The sequence below is a fragment of the Lepidochelys kempii genome, chromosome 7 (assembly GCF_965140265.1).
Source record: "Lepidochelys kempii isolate rLepKem1 chromosome 7, rLepKem1.hap2, whole genome shotgun sequence".
NCBI lineage: Eukaryota > Metazoa > Chordata > Testudines > Cheloniidae > Lepidochelys > Lepidochelys kempii.
The window spans coordinates 123,009,306-123,034,105 of NC_133262.1; the positions used below are offsets into that span (position 1 = coordinate 123,009,306).

A 24,800-nucleotide genomic window follows, 5' to 3' on the forward strand; every position below is an offset into this window, starting at 1 on the left:
CCTGGCTGGAGCTGGGCCTGCCCTCCCCGGGAGAGAGCAGCCAGGTCCCAGGTGCTTCAGCAGGGGTTTGGGGAGGGGGCTGCACCCCACCCACCACTGTCAGGGAAGTGTGGTGCAGCCTGTCCCGGCCCGGGAGGGGACTGCAGGGTCCATGTCCTTGGCACCGCTCAGGGCTGGTGGGTGGGTGGTGGCCCCTGCCCCATTTGTGTGGCAGAACCCACCCCCCCGTCTCTGTTCATGCTGACTGGCCAAGGGCTGAATGGGTCACAGAGACCCCACGCGGTGCAGGGCCAGCGTGGGGAGGAACTGGCTACTACGGATCCTGCTCTGCCAGCAACCCAACTCTCCTACCCCACCTTAGGCCAATCGTGGGGGGCTTCCCCTGGGACAGAGCCCCCTCATCCACCCACCTTCCAGTCAGCCAGGGTTGAGGGAGCCCTGGTGAACAGCTGGCCATCTACCACCTGGCTGTGTCTGACTCCAGGTCCCTGCAGTCCACCCCTTCCCCCATTCCATGGGCTGAAGATCAGGGTCCCCCCCCGGGTTTTCTCCAGAGCCGCACCAGCCATGCAGCAGGACCTGAGTTTCTGCTCCTCGTCTGGCCGTGTTTCGGGGGGGGAGGGCAGCCGTTGCTCTGAAGGCCTGCCAGATCTCCCCATCACAGCGAGAAACGCTGCTCATTGCTTCCTGCGGCAGGAAATCGGCAGCAGACCCACCGAAGCAGCGTGGAGAATCAGGCGGAACGGCCTGGCGGTGGAATGCCCCCAGGGCAAGTGGGGGACAACCACATCCGTTGGGAACTTGAAACCCCCCTCGACAAGAAACGCTTCGTTTATTCCCCCCGTGAACAGCCCACCAGGGGCCCAGGCCTGGGAGGTAACGCTGCAAGGCCTTAAAGCTGGGATGGGAGAAAAGTTCGGGACTTTGTGAAGGTGAGTGTGGGGGCTGGGACTGAAAGAACAGCTGCCTCCCATAGCTCCTTGATCCCCTGGGGCGTTACAGACTCGGGGTAGAGATCTCTCCCCTTGAAATGCAGCTGTCTCTGGGGTGGAACAGGGCAGCTGACTACTAGACACGACAGGAATTAGGACTCCCGGTTGTACTTGCTGCTGACTGACCAGGGGCAAGACTCCTCCCTTCTCTATGCCTCTATTTCCCCATGTGCAAGGTGGGATAAGGGGTCTTTGCATCCCAGGGGGTTTAAGTACTTGGAGGTGTTCAGTTGCAAGGCCCCTGTAGTGCCAAGAGTTACTATTAACGATGGGCTGGGTCAATGGCTGACACTTCTCAGAAGTATTTAACCCATGGATCCCTGGATCTGAACCAGAGAGGTGTCGTTCCCCCCCCCCCACACACACAATGCTCGGTCACACTCTTTCCAGCAGGTCACACTTTATTAGGCTGCTGCTCCAGTCTGCGCAGGCTCTGCCCTGGGAGGGTGCTCGGCTTGTTGGTGAATGGGTGCCACTGGCCCTGGATGCTGGGGTTGTCTGTGTGGAAGGGCTTGCGGATGCGAATGATCTCCAACCCCGACTGGTTGGCCAGCTTCTGGACCAGCTGCGTTATCTCAGCCACTGTCTTGTCAGCGATGATCTCTTCCCTCACTGCTCCGTTCACTGGAAGGAGAGAGAAGAGCCCAGGGAGTTAGCCCAGACCTGCTCTTATCGCCGGACACGCAGGCTACGCTCGGCATGGAGGTCTCTGAAGGCCTGGGGTGCAAAAGAAATGCAGTGGCAAGGCTAGTAATAAAGCACACGTCTGCAGCGCCTCATTTAAAGGGACCCCAATGTGAGCTACATGGACTCTGACCCCCTCCCCCACTGAAATGCAGCCACCTCTGGGGTGGAACATGGCAGCTGTTTGCAACAGTACACAACACTTGAGGATGGGATGCAAAGGAGAAACAATTTAAACTACAGGGGGCTTGGGGCGGTAGGTCACCCTCCCCATTTGGAATTTGGCAGTCGAAATATTGCCCTGATCCACGCCTGCTTAGCTGTAGGTCTGGGCACGTGGCTGCAAGCCAGACTCCTCTGTCCTTCCCACCCAGCTACCCCTCGGAGGGGGATGCAGGAGAGACTCCTATGCTTCTCATAGAATCATAGAATATCAGGGTTGGAAGGGACCTCGGGAGGTATCTAGTCCAACCCCCTGCTCAAAGCAGGACCGATCCCCAATTAAATCATCCCAGCCAGGGCTTTGCAAGCCTGACCTTAAAAACTTCTAAGGAAGGAGATTCCACCACCTCCCTAGGTAACGCATTCCAGTGTTTCACCACCCTCCTAGTGAAAAAGTATTTCCTAATATCCAACCTAAACCTCCCCCACTGCAACTTGAGACCATTACTCCTCGTTCTGTCATCTGCTACCACTGAGAACAGCCTAGAGCCATCCTCTTTGGAACCCCCCTTCAGGTAGTTGAAAGCTAGCTTCAGGCTGAGGGGGCGTCTGGCTTCTGCCCCCAGTGAGAGGCACAAGGATCTGCATCTTGTCAGCTGCATGCGTCATCAAGCCCCCGCAGGAATAACAGGGCCGGTGCTCTCGGCAGCTCAGCAGGAAGGCCCCTCTCTCGACACTGTCAGTGTGTCTCCATGCTGGCACAGCACAGCAAGGGGGCCGTCTTCATTTCTCTCGCCTCCCACCAGTTGCGTGCCTAGCCCTCCCAGGGAATCAGCGCAGCCCACGCCCAGGCAAGCCCCCTTCCTGCCAGACCCTGGGGCGATTGTTGTGCAAGCTGGGAAGAGGGGCAGCCGCTATTCTTAGCCCAGTGTGATGCGATCTGCAGTGGCAGGTCCCGTTCCGCGAGCATCTGCTAGAACGTCCTGCGGTTCCTCATGGCCTGATTTTTAAAATCCCTCCGCAGCCCCCTCTGCTCAGCTCTCTGGCTGTGCTGCTGAAAGGGGCTGCGCCGGCCGGGGGGGGAACCGAACAGGAGAGCTCCAGCTAGCGGCAGGGCAGGTTCTCCCTGCACCAAGGCGCCTTGCCTCTGCGGAGCGTCGGAGAGCTGTTCTGAATGGGCCCGTTCCCGGTTAAAGGGCTCCGGCGTGGGTTCAGCCGTCTTAGGGAGCGCTGCGATGGCGCTGGGGGCGGTGCAGGCAGCTGGCCCCCAAGCTGAGACCCCGCCAGCTCGCTGCACACAGGCTGCAGGACTGCTGGCCTCAATACACCTGCCAGCGGCATTCAGAGGCGTCAGTCAGGATGGGCTGACAGGTAGCCGCGGCCCTTGCACTGGGCACGATTTTTGATCGGTGCTCTGGCACCTCACGAAGAGCCAGACAGGAAACATTCAGCTGAAGGGCCAGCAAAGGACTCCTGCTTCCCTGTAACAACACCCGCGTCCCTGCGCTGAACCCAACAGCCCCACTCCAGCCTGACCAAGGGGAGAATGTGCCGCAAGGCCCATGCGGGAGATCCAGGGCCAGGGGTCTCTCCTGAGACCCTCCCACCAGTTATGGAGAGTCAATGGCACTTGTGCCAATTAACCCCTTTGCTGCTGGGAGAAGAGGCCTTGGCTTTCTCCAGGATGGGAGTGATCTTAACGAGTGCTCAGTGAATGGAACACAGCCGGGTAACGCGCTCCCATCAGGAGCCTGCCAGAGACCTGAGGAGGGGGCAGGCTGGAGGACAAGAAGGGGCAAGTTCTCCTGTAGCTCGGCACTGGCAGGTTTCAGCTCCACGCGGAGAAGCATGTGCAGGGACTCAGTTGGCGTCAGACTGTCCTGGCGAGGACAGCCCAGTTCTCTTCCAATCGCTCCCGGTGTTCAGAGCCCGCTCTGCGGGCAGGGGGACGCAGGGCTGGGGAAGGGAGTTCCCTGGCGGGCATGGGGAGGGTTAAAGCACCAGCAGGAAACTGCACTTTAAGACAATTGCTGATCCTTACAGAGCTGCTTGGGTTTGCCAGCTGGGATAGCCATGCTCTGTGTGATGCCCGGGTGGCAGCCTGGCTAACGGGAGTATGCTATGGCACTCCTGAATAGGAACAGGGCTGCATGCAGGCTGCAGACAGCCATCGCCTTCAGCCAAACCACTGAGCTCTTGAACGCTTCCTCAGTCAGAGACCAGGAGACAACTGGCCATGGGGCTGCAGGCCCAGCAGGGTGGGAGAAGGGGAGCCTGATCGGGGCAGGGCTCAGCAGCAAAGGGATTTGCCAAGTGACCAGCCCCCTCCTCTACCCGTCTCCCAATTACATCTACCTCCTCCCCTCGCCCTGCTCCAGCCCATCCTAAATGCTGCACCTGAACATCACTTACTCCTGCACCCTCACCCGTTGCGAACCACTTCTCTGGCTTCGCAAACTGCTCCCCCTTTGCCTTCAGGGCCTTGTTACACCTCTGCTGGCATCCCCTCCCCCCTTTCTGCTCTCCCAGTGACCCCAGCCTCCATAGCTGTTCTACCATGTGCCTCTGTCCCCACGGCTTGGGATACCCTTCCCTTCAGAAACCTCCTGGGCAAATGGCTGCCCTCCCCTGGTCCACATCACTCCTCAAAACTTGCTTCTGCTGCATCACCTACAAGGAAATACTTACCCCTCCCTCCCCCGCCCCAGGTGTGACCGACTGTGCCATCTGATCAAGTGCTAACAGGGTTCTCCTCGCCAGATCATCTAAGCAACTAAACTGAGTGATCCTCTTTCAGCAGCCTGGGTCCCTTCTTATCATGTGTTATATCCTCCCTTGTCTGTCTAGTCCATCATTCAGCCTGTAAGCACTTTGGGACAGGGTCCTGTCTTCTGCCAGCAACCTAGCTGCTTGCGGGCACTGTGCAATGATCTCACCATTTCCAGTGAGCAAAACTCAGAGGCAGAAGTGACTTTCTGTACAGCTACTCCAAGCTCTGAATTGCCAAACAATAACCTACTGCCAGCAAGAGCTGATTCTAAGAGGACATGTCTCAGATCAATGCATTTCCACACGTGATCACGTCAATGCCTCTCTAGCCTTTCTGTCCACAGCAAAATGCTGAGTGCTTTGCATTTTCTTCTCCAGATACAGTTCTTTACTCTGCTTTTTGTCCTATTTGTGCATCTGAGAAATCTATTCAGGGAGACAGCACCACCTACCCTTCAGAAGCCGTACTGCGATGCTAAGGTAGTACTTCCCTGGCAAGATGTTAAAAGCCCACTGAAACTGCCTAGATTTCAAATTAGCAGTGTTGCTATAACCACGCACCTGCCAGGAAATGAGACAGACAAGGTGGGTGAGATAATAACTTTTATTGGACCAACTTTTGTTGGTGGAAGAGACAAACCTTTGTGCTACGCAGAGCTGTTCTTCAGGGCTGATCTCTGTGTAGTTTGAAAGCTTGTCTTTGTCTCCTCCACCTGCAGAAATTAGGCCAGTAAAAGACTCTCACACACCTTGTCTCTAGTGGATTTCAAGCTGATTTAAATATAATTTCAGGTCCTACATCTGGTCCTGACCAACTGCTGTGGTCTTACAATCACATTTTTAAATTGTTTTTTTCTCTTCTTTCCTGCTGCAAGAGACCCCGAACAGGGGAACTGGAGTACATGAGGCATACGTGCGGTCTTAAAAGCAAGCTTACACAAACTTCCTTTTAGTTTCTTGTTAGTTCTCTTTGTTGCTTTAACAGATGCATGATTTTCAGACTATGACTAAACTGGGTGTCCATTTAACAAAAGCTATCATTTTCTTGGGCACTTTGACAGCACAATATGAACTGCATTATACTTCCAAGAGCTTATTCCCCCAATCCAGCCATCTGTCTGGTCTGGGTATAGCTTTACTTCGTGGAGTTTGATTCTCTCCATCCACAAAAGACTCGCAGCTCTACCGCCAGAGAAGTCCATTGTCATAAGTCTAGAAGCTGGGGCTTGTCAGTGCTTAAAAATTAATTCAGATTAAGATAGCATGTACATTTAAAGCACTCTAGCTAGTCCTGAATAATTCCATGTGTGGACTCTCTTATTCTAAAGTAAGAATGCCTAGTTCTGGTTTAACTCCACTTTCAAAGAGGATTAAGTTATCTTTTACCTTCATACAGCTCTTCCCTTTAATGCAAGTCTCTTTGATCTGGGAGGAAGCACCCTCCAATGTGATGCTTTAAAACCCGTTTTCCGGGATGACTGTTAAATACCAGGGGAATTCTCAACAAGTCTCCCCTTCATTTAAGTTGGAAGCAGCATGTTTCATACTCACAATATTCTGCGACCACTGTGGGACTTCTGCATTTCTGTGGGGTCACATACACCACCACACCAGGGTTCTGCTTGGCAAAGTCCAACACCTTCTCTTCTATGTAGCCTCTACAACAAAAAAGCAGGGAGAAATCAGAGGTGAGGGGTCAGTACTATACCACCTATATGTGAGCTCTATGACCCACCTTACAGAAGGAGTCAGGGTACAGGTGTGCTCCCCTGACGTAGGGACCACACAGCTGGCACCTAGCAGCCCGCTGAGTGAGACAGGGGAGCCAGGATGAAAGGTCTGAGTGCAGGGAGTAGGAGCTTAGTGCACTGATCTTAATCTGTCCTCCGTGAGTCCTCAGAGTGCCTGGGGGTCAGGGATTGCCTGTACATACCTCCCCCTCAGGGTAGAGGTCAGAGTGCAGGGGTCACAGCTCCTACCCGCCCGGGATAGAGGTCAGGGGTCGGGGGGTCACGGCTCCTGCCCGCCCCGGCTAGAGGTCAGGGGTCGGGGGGTCACGGCTCCTGCCCGCCCCGGCTAGAGGTCAGGGGTCGGGGGGTCACGGCTCCTGCCCGCCCCGGCTAGAGGTCAGGGGTCGGGGGTCACGGCTCCTGCCCGCCCCGGCTAGAGGTCAGGGGTCGGGGGTCACGGCTCCTGCCCGCCCCGGCTAGAGGTCAGGGGTCGGGGGTCACGGCTCCTGCCCGCCCCGGCTAGAGGTCAGGGGTCACGGCTCCTGCCCGCCCCGGCTAGGGGTCGGGGGTCACGGCTCCTGCCCGCCCCGGCTAGAGGTCAGGGGTCACGGCTCCTGCCCGCTCCCGGGTTAGAGGTCAGAGTGCAGGGGCCAGGGGGGGTCACGGCTCCTCCCCGCTCCCGGGTTAGAGGTCAGGGGTTGGGGGTCAGGGCTCCTGCCCGCCCCGGATAGAGATCAGGGGTCGGGGGATCAGGGCTCCTGCCCGCCCCGTCAGGAGTCAGGGGTCAGAGATCGGGGGGTCAGGGCTCCTGCCCGCCCGGGTCAGGGGTCAGAGGTCGGGGGTCAGGGCTCCTGCCCGCTCCCAGGCTAAAGGTCAGGGGTCGGGGGGTCAGGGCTCCTGCCCGCCCGGGTCAGGGGGTCAGGGCTCCTGCCCGCCCGGGTCAGGGGTCGGGGGGTCAGGGCTCCTGCCCGCCCGGGTCAGGGGTCAGGGGTCGGGGGGTCAGGGCTCCTGCCCGCCCGGGTCAGGGGTCGGGGGGTCAGGGCTCTGTCCGCCCGGGTCGGGGGTCGGGGGGTCAGGGCTCCTGCCCGCCCGGGTCAGGGGTCGGGGGGTCAGGGCTCCTGCCCGCCCGGGTCAGGGGTCAAGGGGTCAGGGCTCCTGCCCGCCCGGGTCAGGGGTCAGGGGTCGGGGGGTCAGGGCTCCTGCCCGCCCGGGTCAGGGGTCAGAGGTCGGGGGGTCAGGGCTCCTGCCCGCCCGGGTCAGAGGTCGGGGGGGTCAGGGCTCCTGCCCGCTCCCAGGCTAAAGGTCAGGGGTCGGGGGGTCAGGGGTCTGTCCGCCCCGGTCAGCGGTCAGAGGTCGGGGGGTCAGGGCTCCTGCCCGCCCGGGTCAGGGGTCAGGGGTCGGGGGGTCAGGGCTCCTGCCCGCCCGGGTCAGGGGTCAGGGGTCGGGGGGTCAGGGCTCCTGCCCGCCCGGGTCAGGGGTCAGGGGTCGGGGGGTCAGGGCTCCTGCCCGCCCGGGTCAGGGGTCAGGGGTCGGGGGGTCAGGGCTCCTGCCCGCCCGGGTCAGGGGTCAGGGGTCGGGGGGTCAGGGCTCTGTCCGCCCGGGTCAGGGGTCAGAGGTCGGGGGGTCAGGGCTCCTGCCCGCCCGGGTCAGAGGTCGGGGGGTCAGGGCTCCTGCCCGCCCGGGTCAGAGGTCGGGGGGTCAGGGCTCTGCCCGCCCCGGCTAGGGGTCGCGGGGGACGCACCTGGCCCCGCGCGAGCTCTGCCCGCCGGGGCTGAAGGCCAGGCTGAGGCGCTGCAGCTGACACACGTAGCGGCCCAGCCCGTTGCGCAGGACGCTGCCCAGGTAGCGGCTCGCAGTCCCGCGCGCGGTCATGGCGCCGGGCGGCTCTTCCGGCTCCGGCCCCGCCCCGGAAGTGACGCGGCTGTTGTGGTTCCGGGGTCGGGGGAGGATGGCGCCTTCCGCGCTGCACGTGCGGGGCCCGGGAGCGGGCGGGGGCGCGCGGGGGGCGCCGGCCTGAGGGGCGGGACCGGGCTCAGCGCTGCTGGGGGGAGGGGCGCCGGGTCAGAGGGGGGCTGCCGGGGGGGGCAGGGGGACTCCGCGGGGGGGCTGCCGGCGGGGCAGGAGGGGGGTTGAGGTGAGAGGGGGTGCAGGGAGACTCCGGGGGGGCTCCCGGAGGGGCAGGGGGACTCCGGGGGGGCAGGAGGGGTTGAGGTGAGAGGGGGTGCAGGGAGACTCCAGGGGGGGCTCCCGGAGGGGCAGGGGGACTCCGGGGGGGCAGGAGGGGTTGAGGGGGGGCAGGGGGACTCTGCGGGAGGGCTGCCAGGGGGGCAGGAGGGGTTGAGGTGGCAGGGGGACTCCGTGGGGGGGCAGGAGGGGTTGAGGTGGGAGGGGGTGCAGGGAGACTCCAAGGGAGGGTTGCCGGGGGGGCAGGGAGACTCCGAGGGGGGGCTGCCGGGGGCAGCCAGGTGAACTTGGGGCACCCTGTGCTGGAGGCTGGCCCCAGTGGGATGATGGGGGTGCCCCCCTCCAGAGCCCCCCTGCGCCTGCTTTCTGTGCTCGCCGGCTGGGCGAGGGGCCGGGGAGCCCCGCGGAGCCTGGGGGCCCTCGCTGGCCCCCCCCAGCGGCACTACAAGAAGGAGACACTCCCTGCCTCCGAGGGCCCCATCCCGCCCGTGACCATCACCGAGATCCGCCAGTACCTGCGAGCCCAGGGCATCTCCTTCCACGACGGCTACAGCTGCCTGCATGTGCCCAGCCTCTTCGTGGAGGGGCCGGGAGAGCAGCAGCAGCCCCCCACTGGCAGCGCCCGCTACAGCCTCTTCATTGACAAGACCACGGGCAGCTTCGTGTGCACGGCCACCCTGGCCGAGGGCACTTGGCAGGACTTCCAGGCTAGTGTGGAGCTGAAGCACAAAGGAGTCCCTCATGCTGGCCTGGAGCAGCTTGACTGGGTGGACCAGACTGGGGAGGATGCCCGCCATATCTGGGACCGGGCCCTGCCGCTCTGGGAGCTGCTGGATGAGGAGGAGACTCGGACGGCCAAGGCCATGTTCGGCATCTCCAAGGTGTCGGACGCCACCCTAAAACGCTTTGGGGTGCGCTACCTGAGGGCTGTTCGCACCCTAGTCTTCCCCTGGTTCAGCCCCCGTGGCACCGGCCTGAAGGGCCTGAAGCTGCTGGGGGCTGAGTGCCAGGGGGACACGGTACGTTACGTGGAGAACACTCTGCCGCGGCCGAGTGCCTATCACAACCTCTTCGGGCTGCCCCTGATCGGCCGCAGAGACACAGAGGTGGTGCTGACAGGCCGGGAGCTGGACACCCTGGCACTGTACCAGGCTACTGGCTTGCCCAGCTTGTCCTTACCCCGGGGGGCTACCTGCCTGCCTCCAGCCCTGCTTCCCTACCTAGAGCAGTTCAAGCGCATCACCCTGTGGCTGGGCGAAGACTTCCGCTCCTGGGAGGCTGCCAAGCTCTTCGCCCGCAAACTGAACCCCAAGCGCTGCTCCCTGGTGCGACCCGGTGACCAGCAGCTCCGGCCCCTGGAGGCTTTCACCCGCGGCATGAACCTCTCCAAGATCCTCCGCTCCGCCCTGCCTGCCGGTCACAAGTCAATCATCTCCTTCCGCCAGCTGCGGGACGAGGTCTTTGGGGAGCTGTCCAACGTGGAGCAGGTGTCCGGGGTCAAGTGGGCCCGCTTCCCTGAGCTGAACAAACTCCTCAAGGGCCACCGCAAAGGGGAGCTCACCATCTTCACAGGTGACTGGCTAGTGGCGTGAGGGAGGGGGCTGGGAGAGTGGGACTCCTCTGACACCTTCGGCCTCTGTGTTTGAGCACTTCATCCCTCTGTCTTTCTTTGACCTAGTCGAGGTGTGGGGTCTCTCCATTCCTGCAGAGGCGCTCTTGTCACTCCCCTTGTCATTGATAGTACTCCTATAGCCAGGACTCAGTTGAGGTGGCTCCTACAGACTTGTGGGTTCCTGTTTAATCCTCTCTTCCCCACCTGGAATTACTGGTAATGTCATATCCTGCACTGTAACAGCTGACTGTGATGTTACCAGGAGCCAGTTTGATTTCCAGTGAGGAATGAGCAGCAGGAGCTGCCAGACATTGAAGCGATAGAGCCTCTTTTCATACCATTGGATTTAGAAATTATATTCCCTCTTGTTCCCGCCCCCACTGGAAAATGTAAGATACCTGCAGAAGTTTCTGAAGGACTCTTGGGCTCAGTTGATCCTGTTGAAGTCCATCCAGGTAAACGTGGCTCAGTTTCTTTTTTCCAGGCTGCTTTAAGTGAGGTGTAAATTCCCTGTGCATCTAGCCCGCCTGTTACTGCGGGCATGGTCACGAGAGGTCGTACGCTAGTTCCGCATCACTGGTTTCATCTGGAGAACCCTCTTGTGAGGGTGTACGTAACTCAGCACAGAATCTGGCCCTTCAGCATTAGAGACAGAAAAGACCTGTTGGGTCTCATTGAGTCCTTGACCAGTGGAGGGCTGGGCCCTGCAGTATATTCCCCAGTGACTTCTCCACCCCAGATAAGTGGCTCTCAACTAGGGAGGTTCTTCCCTTGTCCTAGTCTCTATTAGGAAGAGTTTCCTGGTGTTCAACCCCCTGCAGCATTCTCTGGCTGGCAAGGCAGGAGAGCCTGTCAGTTCTAGCTCTCATTGAACCTATTTCCATTGAAACAGGCCCGACGGGCAGTGGGAAAACTACCTTTATCAGCGAGTATGCCCTGGACCTCTGCATGCAGGGGGTGAACACCCTGTGGGGAAGTTTTGAGATTAACAACGTGCGCCTGGCCAAGATCATGCTGACCCAGTTTGCGGTCAGGCGGCTGGAGGAGCAACTGGACCAGTTCGACGAGTGGGCAGACAAGTTTGAGGACCTGCCACTCTACTTCATGACCTTCCATGGGCACCAAAGCATCAAGTAACGTATCTGCCAGCAGCCCCGCTCTTGCACATCCACACTCGTGAGACCTTTGCATCACATTCACCATGGCGGCAGTGATCTGCCCCCAGAATATTTCGTATTAATATAACATGCTGTGGGGCAGACAGGGGCACAGGGAGGTGAAGGGAGTTCCCCAGGATCGCACAAGAGCTGCCAGTAGAGTTGGGTTAGAACTAGGCAGTTCTTGACTCCAAGTCTTGTGCCCAGTCCACTGGACCACACCTCCGAGAGGGACCTGGAGGGTCCTGTGTTGCTATGCAGACTGTGATCTGGGGCGCTTAGATGGGCTGGATGGAATCACCAGAGCCATTTGGTACCTAATACCGCAAATGCCTGCCGTCTGCTGCAGGTCACTTGAGGGAACACACCTTTGCCTCTGGGGGAAGAGAACAGCAGCAGCATTACAGACGAGGAAGGATCAGGCCTTTCGTTTGGCATCTTACAGCCAAAAGTGTGTCTGTGATGCCTTCTGTCCAAAGCACCTTGTGAGTGTCGATTTAATTAACCACACGGCCCAGCCTGTAGATCAGGGTGCAAACCCCTTGTATAGCCGGTAGGCTGAGGTGGTGACTTGCCCAAGGTCTTGCAGTGAGTCAGTGGCACAGCTAGGAATGGCTCTTCAGAGTCCCCGTCCCATGCTCCAACCACAATCCCCTCATTCCTCCTCTCACCTTCACAGGAACCAGCTTCTCTGGTGCCTCATTTGCCTGGGCTGAATGCGTGTGACTGAGGCACCTTCTTCTCCTTTCCCCCTCAGGACGGTGATAGAGACCATGCTGCACGCAGTGTACATGTATGATATCAGCCACGTGGTCATTGACAATCTCCAGTTCATGATGGGGCAGGAGCAGCTCACTGTGGACAGGTGACCCTCTTCCCTCTTACTTGGCGCGTTCCACTCATGCTGCTTCTCCCCGGCCTAGAACCTCCTCATGCAGTCCTCTCCAGTGTAACCGTGGAACCTGGTTCCTTAGGGCTCCATCTCACTCCTTCTCCTTCTTCTTACCTTGACCCATGTGTGCCAGGGAGCCTTTCCTCATCTAGAGGTGCTGCCTGTATAATGTATTTAGGGAATTTGGTTTTATTACTGTCTGCATTGTGGCAGCACCTAGGGGCCCTAAGTCATAGACCAGGTCTCGTTGTGCTAGGCGCTCTATCGATAAAATACCTTTGAAGAGAATGTCCCGTTAGTCAGTGCCTGCAAGGTGAGCCCTGGCATTTACACCGTTTTCTGGGTTTAGATTTTTTGGTGCAAAGTGTTTTCTCAGCTGGGAATCTTACGTGACAAGAAGATCAGGGCAAAAGGGGGGAAAGCATTCCTTCAGGTGGGTTCGCATTAGGAGATACATTAAAAGCTGTTTTATCCGGCATGTTAGGGGAATGGAGGATACTGGTAAGTGAAAAATGACGGTTAACTAAGAGGGAGGGAGTTTGGGCGCATGGCTGGGGGTTGGGGCGTGGGAGGGTGTGTGCATGGTGCAGACCCTGAGAGGGAGTTTGGGTGCAGGAGAAGGCTTGGGGCAGGGAGTTGGGGGATGGGAGGGGCCACGGGGTACCAGATATGGGGAGCACTCACCTCAGGCGGCTCCCCGCAAGCGGTGACCTGTCCCAGCTGCTCCTAGGTGGAGGCACGGCAAGCAGCTCTGTGCGCTGCCCCAGCCCCGCCCCAAGTGCTGCCTGGCCAATGGGAGCTGCAGGGGCAGCGCCTGAGGGCAGAGGCAGCGTGCAGAGTTGCCTGTCGCGCCTCCGCCTAGGAGCAGACGGGACAGGTTGTCGCTTGTGAGGAGCCACCCGAGGTGAGCGCCCCCCAGATCCCGCACCCTCTCCTGCGCCCCAACCCCGTGCTGGCCCCACGCCAACTGGACTATAAACTGGATTTTCAACGAAGATCAGAAATGCTGGTTTAGAGAGCTTTCTGGTTGGTGAAGTGCCAGATAAAACAGCTTTTACTGTACCAAGGTGAGTCCCTCTCTGATGTGACTTTGTGTGTGGTGCTGCAGTGTTTGAGTTATGGTATAAAAACCTAATGGATTAAAAATGGTTCATTGGTGGGGGGATATTTAAATTATTTTATTTACTAGAATGATTTTTTGCTTTTCCAGCCCCTGCAGGATCTCAAGGAGCTTTGCAAATGTAGCAACCTGATACACAGACAGTGCACAGGGGTCACTTCAGCCACTGCTGAAATGCGGTGTCTTCTGGGGAATGAGGGGGAGCTGTCTGACAGTGCTCAGCAACACCAGGTAGCATTTTAGTGCTGGAAGGGCGCTTACTGGACTGAAGCTGCAGGGGGTTATAGGGAGGCAGAATGCACCTGAGTTGGCGTTTGGCCCCGGATTATGGGGTCTTTGTGACACACAAGAGATGAGCACTTTGCTTTCTATGTAGCAGCCTTTCCTTTTAAAGAGGCACTGCTTGCTGTTTGCTGCAGGACCCCGTTGTGCCAGGCACCATAAAAACACAGCAAGAGACAGTCCCTGCCCCAAAGAGCTTAGTCCAAAACTAGATTGACATTGAGATTTCTCAAGCGCTCGGGTCCCCAGGAACCAATCTCGATGGGGATGACACAGGACCGGGCCCTTCATCTTAGCGCCTCAAAGTGCTTCCCAAACATCAGCGGCCAGAGCCTCTGCTGATACGATTGGGTGCAGCTCCACTGAAGTCTACCCACCGGCACCTGTCCCATCCTCTCTCAATCCTCATGTGGGGCAGGGAAGCCTTAGTAGAGGGGTACATTGAAATGCAAAGAGATTAAGCAACTTGACTAGGGTCATGCTGGAGTGTGTGTCAGAACCGGGAATAGAGCCCAGGAGTCCTGACTCCATCTTCTGCGCTCATCACTGCATGGTGCTCTAGCTGCTAGCAGGAAGGATGGCTTAGTGGATAGGGGACCGCCTCGGACTTGGGTGCTGTGGGTTCAGTTCCCCGCTCTGCCATAGACTTCCTGGGTGACCTTGGGCAAGTCACTCAGTCTCTATGCCTCAGTTTCCCATCTGAGCAATGGGGACAGTAGCTCTGCCTTGCCTCCCAGGGGCATCGGCTCCATCAGTGAGCCTGAGGTGCTGAGGGCAGTGGGAGTCAGACAGTCCCTAGAGAGATGGATAATCACCAGGAAATGAGAGATGTAGAGAAACAGTCTGTATCAGGCAGGGCTCATTTCACTTCCTAATGGTAGTGTAAGTTCCCCTCTTTCCTCAAAACTGCATCTTGCCCTCACTTCATGCCCCACTGCTGTTGCAAACCAGAGCTGAGGAACACCCCGCTCTGGCTGGCTCTTTACCATCCCCAAGCCCCACATGAAATGACCCCCTCTGCTTGCTAGCTGGGCAGAGAGCGGCATGTTCGATGCCACGCTTCTGGCTCTTAAGCAGGGTCTGGTACCCTGCAGGAGCGGGACTTGTGACTCTCTAATTTATGCTATCCCTTTGGGTGCCGTCACTGCCTATAAACTGGAATCGCCTGATTGCCTCTGTGAGAAGGGATGAAGACAGGCTCCGGGGCTCTCTGGATTGCAGGGAGGCTGGTCTCTTTATTCTGCTCTCAGATTTCACCCCATCCAAAACCCCAATTTATTGCTGAGATGGAATAGTGGGGGCTTTATCTGGTAAAGAGCTCTGCTTTTTAAAACTGGAGACTGCATGACCATGCCTGTAAGAGTCATTTTTTTGTTCAAAGTTGGTAACAAGTGTTATAGGCTAATTAGGGTGTGCTGAATCCAGATATGGTTGTTCCCAAGCTGTACATTGTGTACAAAGGCCTCTGCAGTGAGAACAAGGTAGCACATGGAAATCACTGACGGTTCAATCTTTATTACCTTTGTGTTTAGGATTAACAAACTTCAGTTGGATTTTACTGAGCTACAGGATGTAATAAAAGTGAGCAAACAATATGCACAATCTTTATCAAGATATTGAATTTCAGCTTTTATTTGGCAACAGGTACTAGGAATATTTGAATGTAATACCACCAGGAAAGAGCGTGTTTATGCAGCTCTTATATATTGAGCATTACCACCTTGAAACAAAAAAGCTGATTTAACTATTAGAAACACAACGCCTAATCTGGAAACACCTGCTTTGAAAACAAGTGAAAGTACTTTCTTGACTGAACGTTAAGAGAACATTTGAATGCACATGTGTTAATGTTGTACTAGATCACAGAACTTTGGGTCTTGACAGCGGCAGATTGAATCAACTTCGGATTAGGTCTCTCGTTATGACACGCCTACTTATTTAATGCAGCCATCCTAAGTGTCAGAGACATTGACATAACCTTGTTCCAGTTTTCTACGTTTGCATGCTCCTGCACAAACAAGCCATGCTGTCCTGTGCTCACATCACTGACTTTTGCACCCTCTTGTGCAGCCACAGAATATGGTGGTATTGGTGGCAGTGACCACCGACTCTGTCCTCCTGTTTCCAACCCATTATATTGCATCTTCTCTTTACTGGCTACTGCCTCCCTTATTCTGTGCATCCTTGTTCACCTGCTTCACGCACATCTTCTCTACTTGATTCCTGGCAAATAATCCAGTGACTAGGAACTCAGGTGGCTCTAGTGAGACTTACATGCAGTTCCATGTTTTACTTACAACTGTGACCAACTGGAGTGTCATAAACCACTGCCCCATCTAACTGCTGTTGCTTTATTTGTAAAATATGTCATCACCACCACTTCTGTGTTAATTTTTCCCTCACTACAAAGCATGATGGGCTATGAAACCAAGGCCAAGCATCTGAGAAAATGATTTCACATATTACAGGAAAAATAACTTCCAAGCTATGATTAACTTATTGCTAATATTAAGGTCTATGGATGACTGGATATTATAAAGAGTTGAATACTAGGGTGCAAAAGGTGTTAAAACCGTGATGTGTGTCATTTCAGTTCTGTTCTTAAGAGACTGAAAGGGAATTATGCCAGACAATGTGACAAGTTCAAGCACGCCCAGTTGGTGTTTCAAACCTTTCTGGGGAATTTTAGCGGCTATGTTTGTTTGAGGGTCTAAACGTCAGAATTCAGCTTGGTGACAATCAATTTCAAAATCAGCAGGTTCCAGTTATGGTAGAAGAAGTTGATACCAGCTTTTAACAAAGCGTGCAACTAGACCCCTTCTAGAGGATGGACTGAGATTTCTGTCTAGTCTAATGGTTTGTTTGTTTGGAGCAGGAATCTGGCAATCAGGACTCCTGGATACTAGTCCCGCCTCTACCTGGTTGTGTGAACGTTGGGGAGTCACTCCCCTTCTCCCTGCCTCCATTTGCTCATCTGTTAAGTGGGGATAATGGTCCTTTTAACCCACCACTTCTATGGAGCTGTCGATGTGCAGTGTGTCTGAGCACCTCATAATCATTAGCATATTTATCCTCACAGCACCCCCATGAGGCAGGGCAAGGTTGTTACCCCATTTCACAGATGGGGAACTGAGGTACAGAGAGGCTAAGTGATGTGCCTGAGATCACCCAGTCTGTGGCAGAGCAGGGATTCAAACCCAGCTCTCCCAAGTCCTCGGTTAGCACTCCAACTATTAGACCATCCTCCTCTTTAATTGCACTGTCACTGTTTGCAAGAGGCTCGTTGCCTGCGTGTGGGAAGCACTTCCCGGAGCCATGCCATGAGCAATGTCTCTTCCTCATCTCACCCCCTTGCCGTCTTGCTGTTCCAGGCTTGCGGTCCAAGACTACATCGTGGGTGCCTTCCGGAAGTTTGCCACGGACAACAGTTGTCACGTGAGCCTGGTCATCCACCCTCGGAAGGAGGACGAAGAGCGAGAGCTTCAGACGGCCTCTATATTTGGGTCTGCGAAGGTGAGCGGCTATTGGGAATAACCCAGGATTGGATCTGCTCAGGCTGTGTCAGCAGCTGGCCAGGAGTCGTGTGTCAAATGGAGCAATTTACAATTGCCTGTCTTAAAAGAGTTTATTTGAGCATAAGCTTTAGTGAGCTACAGCTCACTTCATCAGATGCTACAGCTCACAAAAGCTTATGCTCAAATAAATTGGTTAGTCTCTAAGGTGCCACAAGTACTCCTTTTCTTTTTGCGAATACAGACTAGCACGGCTGCTACTCTGAAACCTGTTAAAAGAGTTTGTGGCCCATGCGGACTCCATCTCCCAGAATGCAGTGCTCTGTTGTGATGCGTCTTCCTGGCTACCGTGGCCCTTGTATATGGCTTTGCTTGCGTAGAAATGAGCCCGTGCGGGGCTGTTCCCTACAGCACAGTCCTGATGGTCACTGGTAGCAATTCGTGCACCTGGGTCACTGATAACTTCTGGTCTCAGCCCAGAGAGGAGCAGGTGTCTTGTAAATTGTGAGTAAAACTGGTTTAGGCAGTTCCAGGTCTGGCACCTTCCCCTAGTATCTAGACCCCTCTTCCAGGCACCTACGTGTGGAAGTTCTGGTGGGTTTGTTTTGCAGTCCTGGTGGTGGCGCTTTATCCCTTTGGGACCAGAGCGGGTTAGGAGCCCTCTTCTGGGAATAAAATCAGTGAACAGCGGGACGTCAGCTAGGGGCATGCTCTGGTGAAGCAGAGTGTAGACCTACTCTTAGTGTGGGAGACTGGGGGGATGTGTGCATGAACAACCCTCCCTGAGCCGTATTGGGCTCTCTAGGTGATCTGGGAGCATGCAGTCTCTTAAGGGGGGGGTGTATACGAAGGCGAGTCCCGACGCGCAGCGGGGCGTCGGGGCCACACCAGGCTGCAACAGGCTCTGTGCCCTCCTGCGAGCCCCAGTCGTACATCTCTGTTCAGTGAGTTTGTCCTCATGTGGCTTTAAACGGAGAGCCCTTGAGTGCGGCTCCAAGCCAGTGGTTAGACCCGTCCTGGTCTGCCTTCATGAAACGCTTTCTGATGTGCCAGCCATCCTCGAGGGAGTGGGGCTGTAATTTCCTTCTTGAGGATCCAGGGCGGTTTTCTTTCCTTCCATGTGGTGACGTGTGGAGTGCAAAGGAGGCTCTGTCTCTCAGGGACGCTTGTACCTGCTTCCCAGTGTCTTGCCATCCCTAGTGGCCCGAGTAATGTAGGAGTCCAAAGGGCTGGAGTGTCCCAGAACAGTAAATAGCCATGAGCCGGTGTCTCCGAACGGTCCCAGAGGTCCTGACTATGGCAACCTGGCCCGGTCCCCATTCTGGCTGGCCCCGGTCTCTCGTGACTGGACCTAGTTGCTGGGTCCCAGCCACCCGGGTGTGGGCAGAGCCTGGTCGCTGGTCTGATGCTGGCTCTGTAGGGGTCACTCCCTATCTCTATGCCCTTCCGTGGGACAGGCAACTCTGCTGTCCTGCTGCCCCTGGGACCAGGGCCTCTGATGATCTCCTGAACCCCCCTAGTCCCATGGCTTATGCTTGCCCCCACCCAGGCTGTGGCCACTCTGGGCTCCTAGTTTAACCCCTTCAGGGACAGCGTGGCAGAAAGGCCAGGAGCACAGGGGCTTTCCCAGCCACTGGAGAGCCACCGTTCATTGCAAAACAACGAAATTCCTGAGACATCCCTCCCACACGCACTCCTCTGAGTCGGGAGTCTTGTCAGCGTGTCAGGCTGGGCAGAGCCCCTCCTGCCTTTTCCCTCTCCAGCCTGGGCTGGCTTGTGGCTACGGTCTCTGCCCAGGCTGCCCCCCTCCCGCGGTCTCTGCCCCCTTTTTCCAGGTGCCCAGGGTGAGAAACTCCAGCCCTTCCCCCAGCCAGGCTCCTGCCTCGAGAGAGTTCATTGTTCCATGGGGTCTGGCCAGCAAATCAAAGCTGACGGGCCTAGGTTGTTCTGGGACGGCTTCGCAATCCTAGTGATTCAGCCCTTTCCCAGCCCGGCACCTATCGGGAATGCAGCTCGCCGGCGGCCCTTGGCGGGGCTGGCAGCTTTCAGCACAGAACCAACTGGGAGACAGGGTACAAACAGAATCTGACACAAGCACGTCCCGCTGTGTCCCACTCACAGTTCGGTCATTACCGATCCCAGTGCACTTTCCCCAAGTGCCAGGGGCTAAATTCAAATTGTGCGAGTCACGCTCTGCCTACCATCTCCTATAGTTTTAATTGGCTGTGGAATTCTTCACTTCCTATCCCCTAGTGTTGCTGGGTGCTGTTGGATGTGCGTTCTGCCCCAGAGGTGGCTGCATTTCCGAGGTGCACAAGGCATTTATGTTTGCATAAACGCACAGGCACTGCCTGAAGTACTCTGGGACCCTTCAGTCTGACAGGTGTGTGTCCAAGTCCAGGTACCTCTCTCCCCATGGCCTTCTCCTTTCTCTCTCTCTCTCACACCCAGGCCAGCCAGGAGGCCGATAACGTGCTGATCCTCCAGGACAGGAAGCTGGTGACGGGGCCAGGGAAGCGATACCTGCAGGTGTCAAAGAACCGCTTTGATGGGGACGTGGGGGTCTTCCCCCTGGAGTTCAGCAAAGCGTCCCTCACCTTCTCCACCCCTATCAAGGGGAAGACCCGGCTGAAGAAGGTGAAAGATGACAGTGGAGCGCCGCCCAAGCAGGCTCCAGCTGGAGGCAGCGGGGCCTCTAAGAAGCAGTGACCCAGCCCATGGAATGGGCTGCTCTGGCAAAATCCCTTCCCCGGGGCACTCCTCGGCCAGTGTTCACCCCAGCCCTGAGGGGAAGGGGGCTGGAGCAGAGGAGATGTTAACCCTAACCCTAAGGGGTGTTCCCTGTGCTGCTGGCCTGGCCAGGCCTGGGTTTCCTGCAGGCTCCTCACCCCTCTGTGGGGAACCTCGGCTGGGTTGTGTTTGGGGAGGAGGAATCACACACCTACCTCTGCGTTACGGTCAGATAAGCTATAAACAACACCCCGACTGACGGAAGGCGAGATGGACACAGGATGGGGCACAGGGGGAGTCCTGTGCGTTATGCCCCCGTCTGTTCACTTAGCACAGGTCCCTGTCCGTTTGTCCCTGGGGAGCCTTATGTCCGGACGCTGGGCTGCTGAGTCGGTGTTGCCTTTGGGCTGGATGTCCGTTTGCCAGACCCTCTCTGCTTGCTCCCATCCCTGGAGTATTTCAGCCAGTGCGGGTAAATCCTGACCCCACACCCTGGCACCAAGCAGGACACTGGTGTGTTTAAAAACTGTGAGCGGGATAACTTACCAGGGACGTGTAGCAGGCTGGTGCACAGATCCCTCCCCTCCGCAGAGCGGGACTCCTAGCCAGGTGTGGGTCACAAGCCAGTGTGAGTTTGCCAGGGCTTCTTGACTCAGTCCCTACTGCACGTCTGGTCTGTGTCATAAAACTGCTGCTGAATTAGCTCCTCTTGTCTCAGGAGACCTCCCTTCCTTCAGTCCTGGACTGGGATGGTGGTTCTGCAGGCCAGTCTGGAGGGGCACCAGCAGAACTGGGCAGGTCCCAATGCTGGACTAGGTCGGGATTGAGAGGCACCGACAGAGCTCTGCAGGGCTGGGATAGCAGGCAGTTGCGGGTTGGGATTTAGGGACACCGGCAGAGCTGTGGGGGGCTGTATGTGATGAGTGAGGTGCATAGCCAAAGCTGTGTGGGTGGAGGGGTACCCAGCTCCGGCCCACACTGTCACATGAATCCCTCACTTCCACAAGCCCTGGGAGAAGGTAGGAGGGAACGGGAGGTGCAGGGCGGAAGCCAAGTGCCCAGTGACTTGGGGACTCATGGCAGAGAAGCAGAAGTGACACAGCTGATGGCGCTTGTTCCTGCCTGGTTCCCATAAAACAGATTGTGGGGTAATCACCAGCACTGCTCTCGTAGTGTGTGCGTGGTGATTGTGAAGCCCCTGTGTGGCCGCTCAGGAGCCAGGGGTGCTTACCAGCGTCACACAGTTGTCACATCTGGAGTCTGTGGGTTGCACCTACTTTGCTTATACAATTATTTTAAAATCGCAATAGGCCCAAGCCAGCAATGTGCTGAGAGCCCTCCGTTGCCATCGACTGCTTCTGAGCTCACGTGGCCAGGACCTTTTGTTACCGGATTCTCTCTGATTTGAATTGCCCCACAATCTGGGGGAGAACAGGCCTGTGTGAATGCACCAGCAATAAAATCCCAGCTGTTCAGCTCTTCCCTTGCCCTGCAGCAGGCCACGCTGTCGTGACCTCTGCTCTGTTCAGCTGGGCTCTGGGATTCCAGCCCTCACTGCCCCAGCGGCGCTGGGTTTCTTTGAAGATTAAATAATGCTGCTTGTGTCTGAGGCGGGTCCCAGAGTGGGGCATTGTGAAGGAAATGGAGCCCCCCCCCCCCCAGTGCACAGGATGGGGGGATTTCTGAATTTCTGAGGGGGTTTTATAAACCATGGTCCCAAAAGACTTTTCAGAGGACAGTTTGGATTTATTCCCTCCTTGCCCAGGATTTGGAACCCAAACATTGCAGCCTCGGGCTGGTGCATGGGAACCAGACCCTGAATCTGACAGTCTCAGCTGACTGAAGCTCAGAAGGCAAACGGAATCCGTTGTGCAAAGTAAATTAGGGTTTTATAAATCCCTCTGGCTAGGCCTGGTTGTGCTGGCTGGTCTCTAATGTGACGGAGATTATGAAATGGCTTGCAGAGCTCTCCCTGTATGGCCGTCTGCACTCCCGTGTGTGCGTAGGAAGGCAGACTCCGGGGGGAGTGCTTTTCAATCAGTGTTGAATGCTGACTACTGTGATTTGGGGTTCCGTTGCACTGGGAGGGAAAACCTCCCCAATGACTGACTCGGCAGTAATTTTGTACACACTAGGGTGTGAAAAAGATCATGTTGATTAGATATTTTGTCTACAGCTTGTCATTTGATTAAAAACAAAGGTGGCTTTTCAGTGCTGCTTTGTCCTGGTTTTGCCCACAAGGTGTCAGTCTGCGTTAGACTTGAATCTTCTCCTTCTTTTCAAAAGGAAAACTTGATGGAACTTTCCTCAAATTCCCAGCCACATGTGCAGTTCCTCGGTGTAGCACTAAGCGTCTTGATTTTACGCTGAGCTCAGAAGTCTCCATTCCTCAGGCTATGGCTGCTGGCTGAGCCAGCGCTTTCAGAGCGTGGGTTTGCTTTACCTTTGAATGACCCTTTGAAACTCAAGCAGGGCCAGACTGTGAGATCCCCCTGCTCCTGGTGGGTAGTGCGTGACTCCACATCCATGGAACAGCTAATACACACAAGAGCGAAGGTGCTGGAGAGGGAGAGAAATCCAAACGCATCCCTGGAATACCACTGCTGGAAGGGTGTCAGAGAAAGGAACCCTCCTGGACGATAAACACTCCAATCTTAGTTACTTAGGAGGATGAAGGGAGTGTATCACATGTCGGAACAGAAGAGAACAGTACCATCCGCGTGAGAATTGGAGAGGTGTGCAGCCCAGTCTGGGGTCAGCGCCGATCAGGATCAGTGATGACACCAGGAGCAGGCCCAGGCAGGAGGAGGCCAGGTGCCTGGGCAGTTGTGGGACAGGACGGTTGCCATGGAATTTCCTAAACATCACCCAGAAGAGCCCATATGAGGATCCCACCTGGCCTCAGCTTGGCTGCGGGAGCCCCTGGAACGCAGCGGTTCTCAACAGGCTGAGGTGTAAGCTCTGTGGGTCACCTCCTGGCACCTCCAGCCCCCCTCACCACACTCCAGTCACACGCCCCATGCGTCCTGCAGCCCCACACGGGCCTTTGCCCTAGGGAGGGGGAAGAGATGGATTCCACTGTCCCTCTATGCTCTGGCATGTTCTTCCCTCTAGTTTGAGAGCTCCACCCCCAAAGGGGTGGAGTCACGGGACTCCTCCCACAGGAGGTGGAGTTACGAGCGTCCTCTTCATTTAAAGGGACATTCCTCCTGTTTCACCACCTGGACGCCCACCTCACAGGGCAGGCAGGGAGCATTGCTCAACGTCCAGTAAGATCTGAAAGGGCTCCGAGGCTTGGCTCCGCTGGCCGGGCCAGGCTTGAGTCAGTCACAGGGCCGGGAACCTGCTGAAAGAGCTGGCACTGGGAAGGGAAGGAGGCCCAGGACAGCCCCAGGTGCCCGGCACAGAAGGGGGATGGGCCAAAGGGAGTGTTTGGCAACTAGTCCCTCTCTGTGGCCTGTTGGGACTCACCAGCCAGCTCCCAGCCTTCCCTGTCTGGAGCCGGGGCCGCTCTGGACCGTGGGGCCTGGGCTGGCCTGTGTCCCTGCGCTCGAAGCGTCCCATTGCGAATGATGGTCACAGCTCAGACCTCCTGGTGAGGCACTTGCCCCAGGTAGTCAGCCTATGTCTTCCTTGTCTTGTGTTCCTTCACACTACCCCCTTAGCTCCCCTGGGATAATCTCAGCCCCCACCGCCTCTCTCCGACCGTGACTGTCCCTGAGTTCTCCCCCGCTCGCTGTGCATTTCCATCTGCCCCGCTGCACCCCATGGGCTCACTGGCACTCCCTGGTGGCAATGCAGGGGATGAGAGCCAGCTAGCGGGCAGGTTTGTCAAGGAAGCTTGGGTTTCCAATGAGACCCTCAGCTCCAGGTAGGACGCTCCCCTCTCTTTGCTCTCCAGGACAGAGAGGGGTGGAAGGGCCAAGGAGCACGTTTTGTTAATTCACACAGCCACTGCCAGCTGGGAAGTGGTGCCAGCCATGGGCTGGGGGGGCCCTGTCCGCTAGCTCTGCTGGCTGGGAAACGGCTCCCAGCCGGGTTCGGGAACATCCACCCCCAGCTCTGGGGCTGATCAGGTCCGTCTCTAGGACGGGCTGAACCCAAGTGCCGGATCCAACATCCTTGAGCTTAGGTGGGGGAGGGGCACTCCTAAACCGGACACAGATCGGATTGTGAAACGAGCAGCACCAGAATCGAACACTCCCCTGCACCCCCAAACTTCAGGCATGTCCCGGGCTGGGAGCAGGGTCGGGGTTCTGCAGCTGGGCTCCGTCTCTGGTGCGATGAGGTTTGTAACCCTGGCAGAAGCAGAGGGGGGTCACAGCCCGAAGAGTGCCTGAAAGCGATTTTCAAACACCCTTATGAGGCGATACTGCCCGGTTCTCCAGCATGGTTCATCTCAAAGGTCTTCTCTGATCTAGCATCTGTCGCTAAGGGAAGAAACCGCTGCCGGCCCTACTGAAATGCAGCCACCTCTGGGGTGGAGCCTGGCAGCCGTGCAGTGTTTTAGGACACATCCCATCTAAGACTGAAACTGCTGGGGGAATGCAGGGAGGGAGACTGCACTACCCCAAGCTGCTATCTGACCGATACCTGCAGATACCAGCAGCTCTTTAACAGCCGCGAGCGGTCAGGGCCTGCAAGCTTAGACAACCAGCTGCTCCCTTTGCACTTCACGTCCTCTGCCGCCGAGTTCAAGGGCCTTCTCTTGAGCATCTCTCGAGCTGAGCTGCTGCTGCTCAGAGGAGACTGGGAGGGAGCGAGGGCCGAGCTGGGGCCCCGGCTGCTGCTGGGCTGGGAGAATAAACATCCCCTGGGCGAGCTCCGCTGCCTGCCTGCCAGATTTCTGTTGCTCTAGTCCAAACAGCAGCCTGGCCATGTCCCCGTCTGTACACAGTTGGTGGAGCTCGCTCCAGGCAGCCTGTCTGCCCTGCCCAGCCCTCTGCCCCGGGCTGACCCCGATCAGCAGAACGG

The 24,800-nt window shown here is 56.8% G+C and overlaps 2 protein-coding genes across 4 annotated transcripts; one reads left to right on the forward strand and one right to left on the reverse strand.

Moving 5' to 3' along the window:
* Positions 1-1,372: 1,372 nt before the first annotated feature.
* On the reverse strand, positions 1,373-8,240 carry MRPL43 (mitochondrial ribosomal protein L43). Of its 2 annotated transcripts, none has more exons than XM_073354531.1 (3): positions 8,079-8,240; positions 6,159-6,265; positions 1,373-1,616 (listed from the first exon to the last, which is right to left on the reverse strand). In XM_073354531.1, exons 1-3 carry the CDS (start codon positions 8,207-8,209, stop codon positions 1,387-1,389), a joined length of 468 nt encoding a protein of 155 aa, XP_073210632.1. In that variant the 5' UTR covers positions 8,210-8,240; the 3' UTR covers positions 1,373-1,386. The 2 variants fall into 2 exon arrangements, with proteins under 2 accessions (XP_073210632.1, XP_073210630.1); XM_073354529.1 differs by lacking the exon at positions 1,373-1,616 and adding an exon at positions 4,559-5,320.
* Positions 8,241-8,763: 523 nt separating this feature from the next.
* On the forward strand, positions 8,764-22,037 carry TWNK (twinkle mtDNA helicase). Of its 2 annotated transcripts, XM_073354532.1 has the most exons (5): positions 8,764-10,093; positions 11,026-11,266; positions 12,048-12,155; positions 16,956-17,097; positions 19,548-22,037. In XM_073354532.1, the coding sequence occupies exons 1-5, from the start codon at positions 8,845-8,847 to the stop codon at positions 19,803-19,805; spliced, it is 1,998 nt and encodes a 665-aa protein (XP_073210633.1). In that variant the 5' UTR covers positions 8,764-8,844; the 3' UTR covers positions 19,806-22,037. The 2 variants fall into 2 exon arrangements, with proteins under 2 accessions (XP_073210633.1, XP_073210634.1); XM_073354533.1 differs by lacking the exons at positions 12,048-12,155; positions 16,956-17,097; positions 19,548-22,037 and adding an exon at positions 11,640-12,040.
* Positions 22,038-24,800: the final 2,763 nt, after the last annotated feature.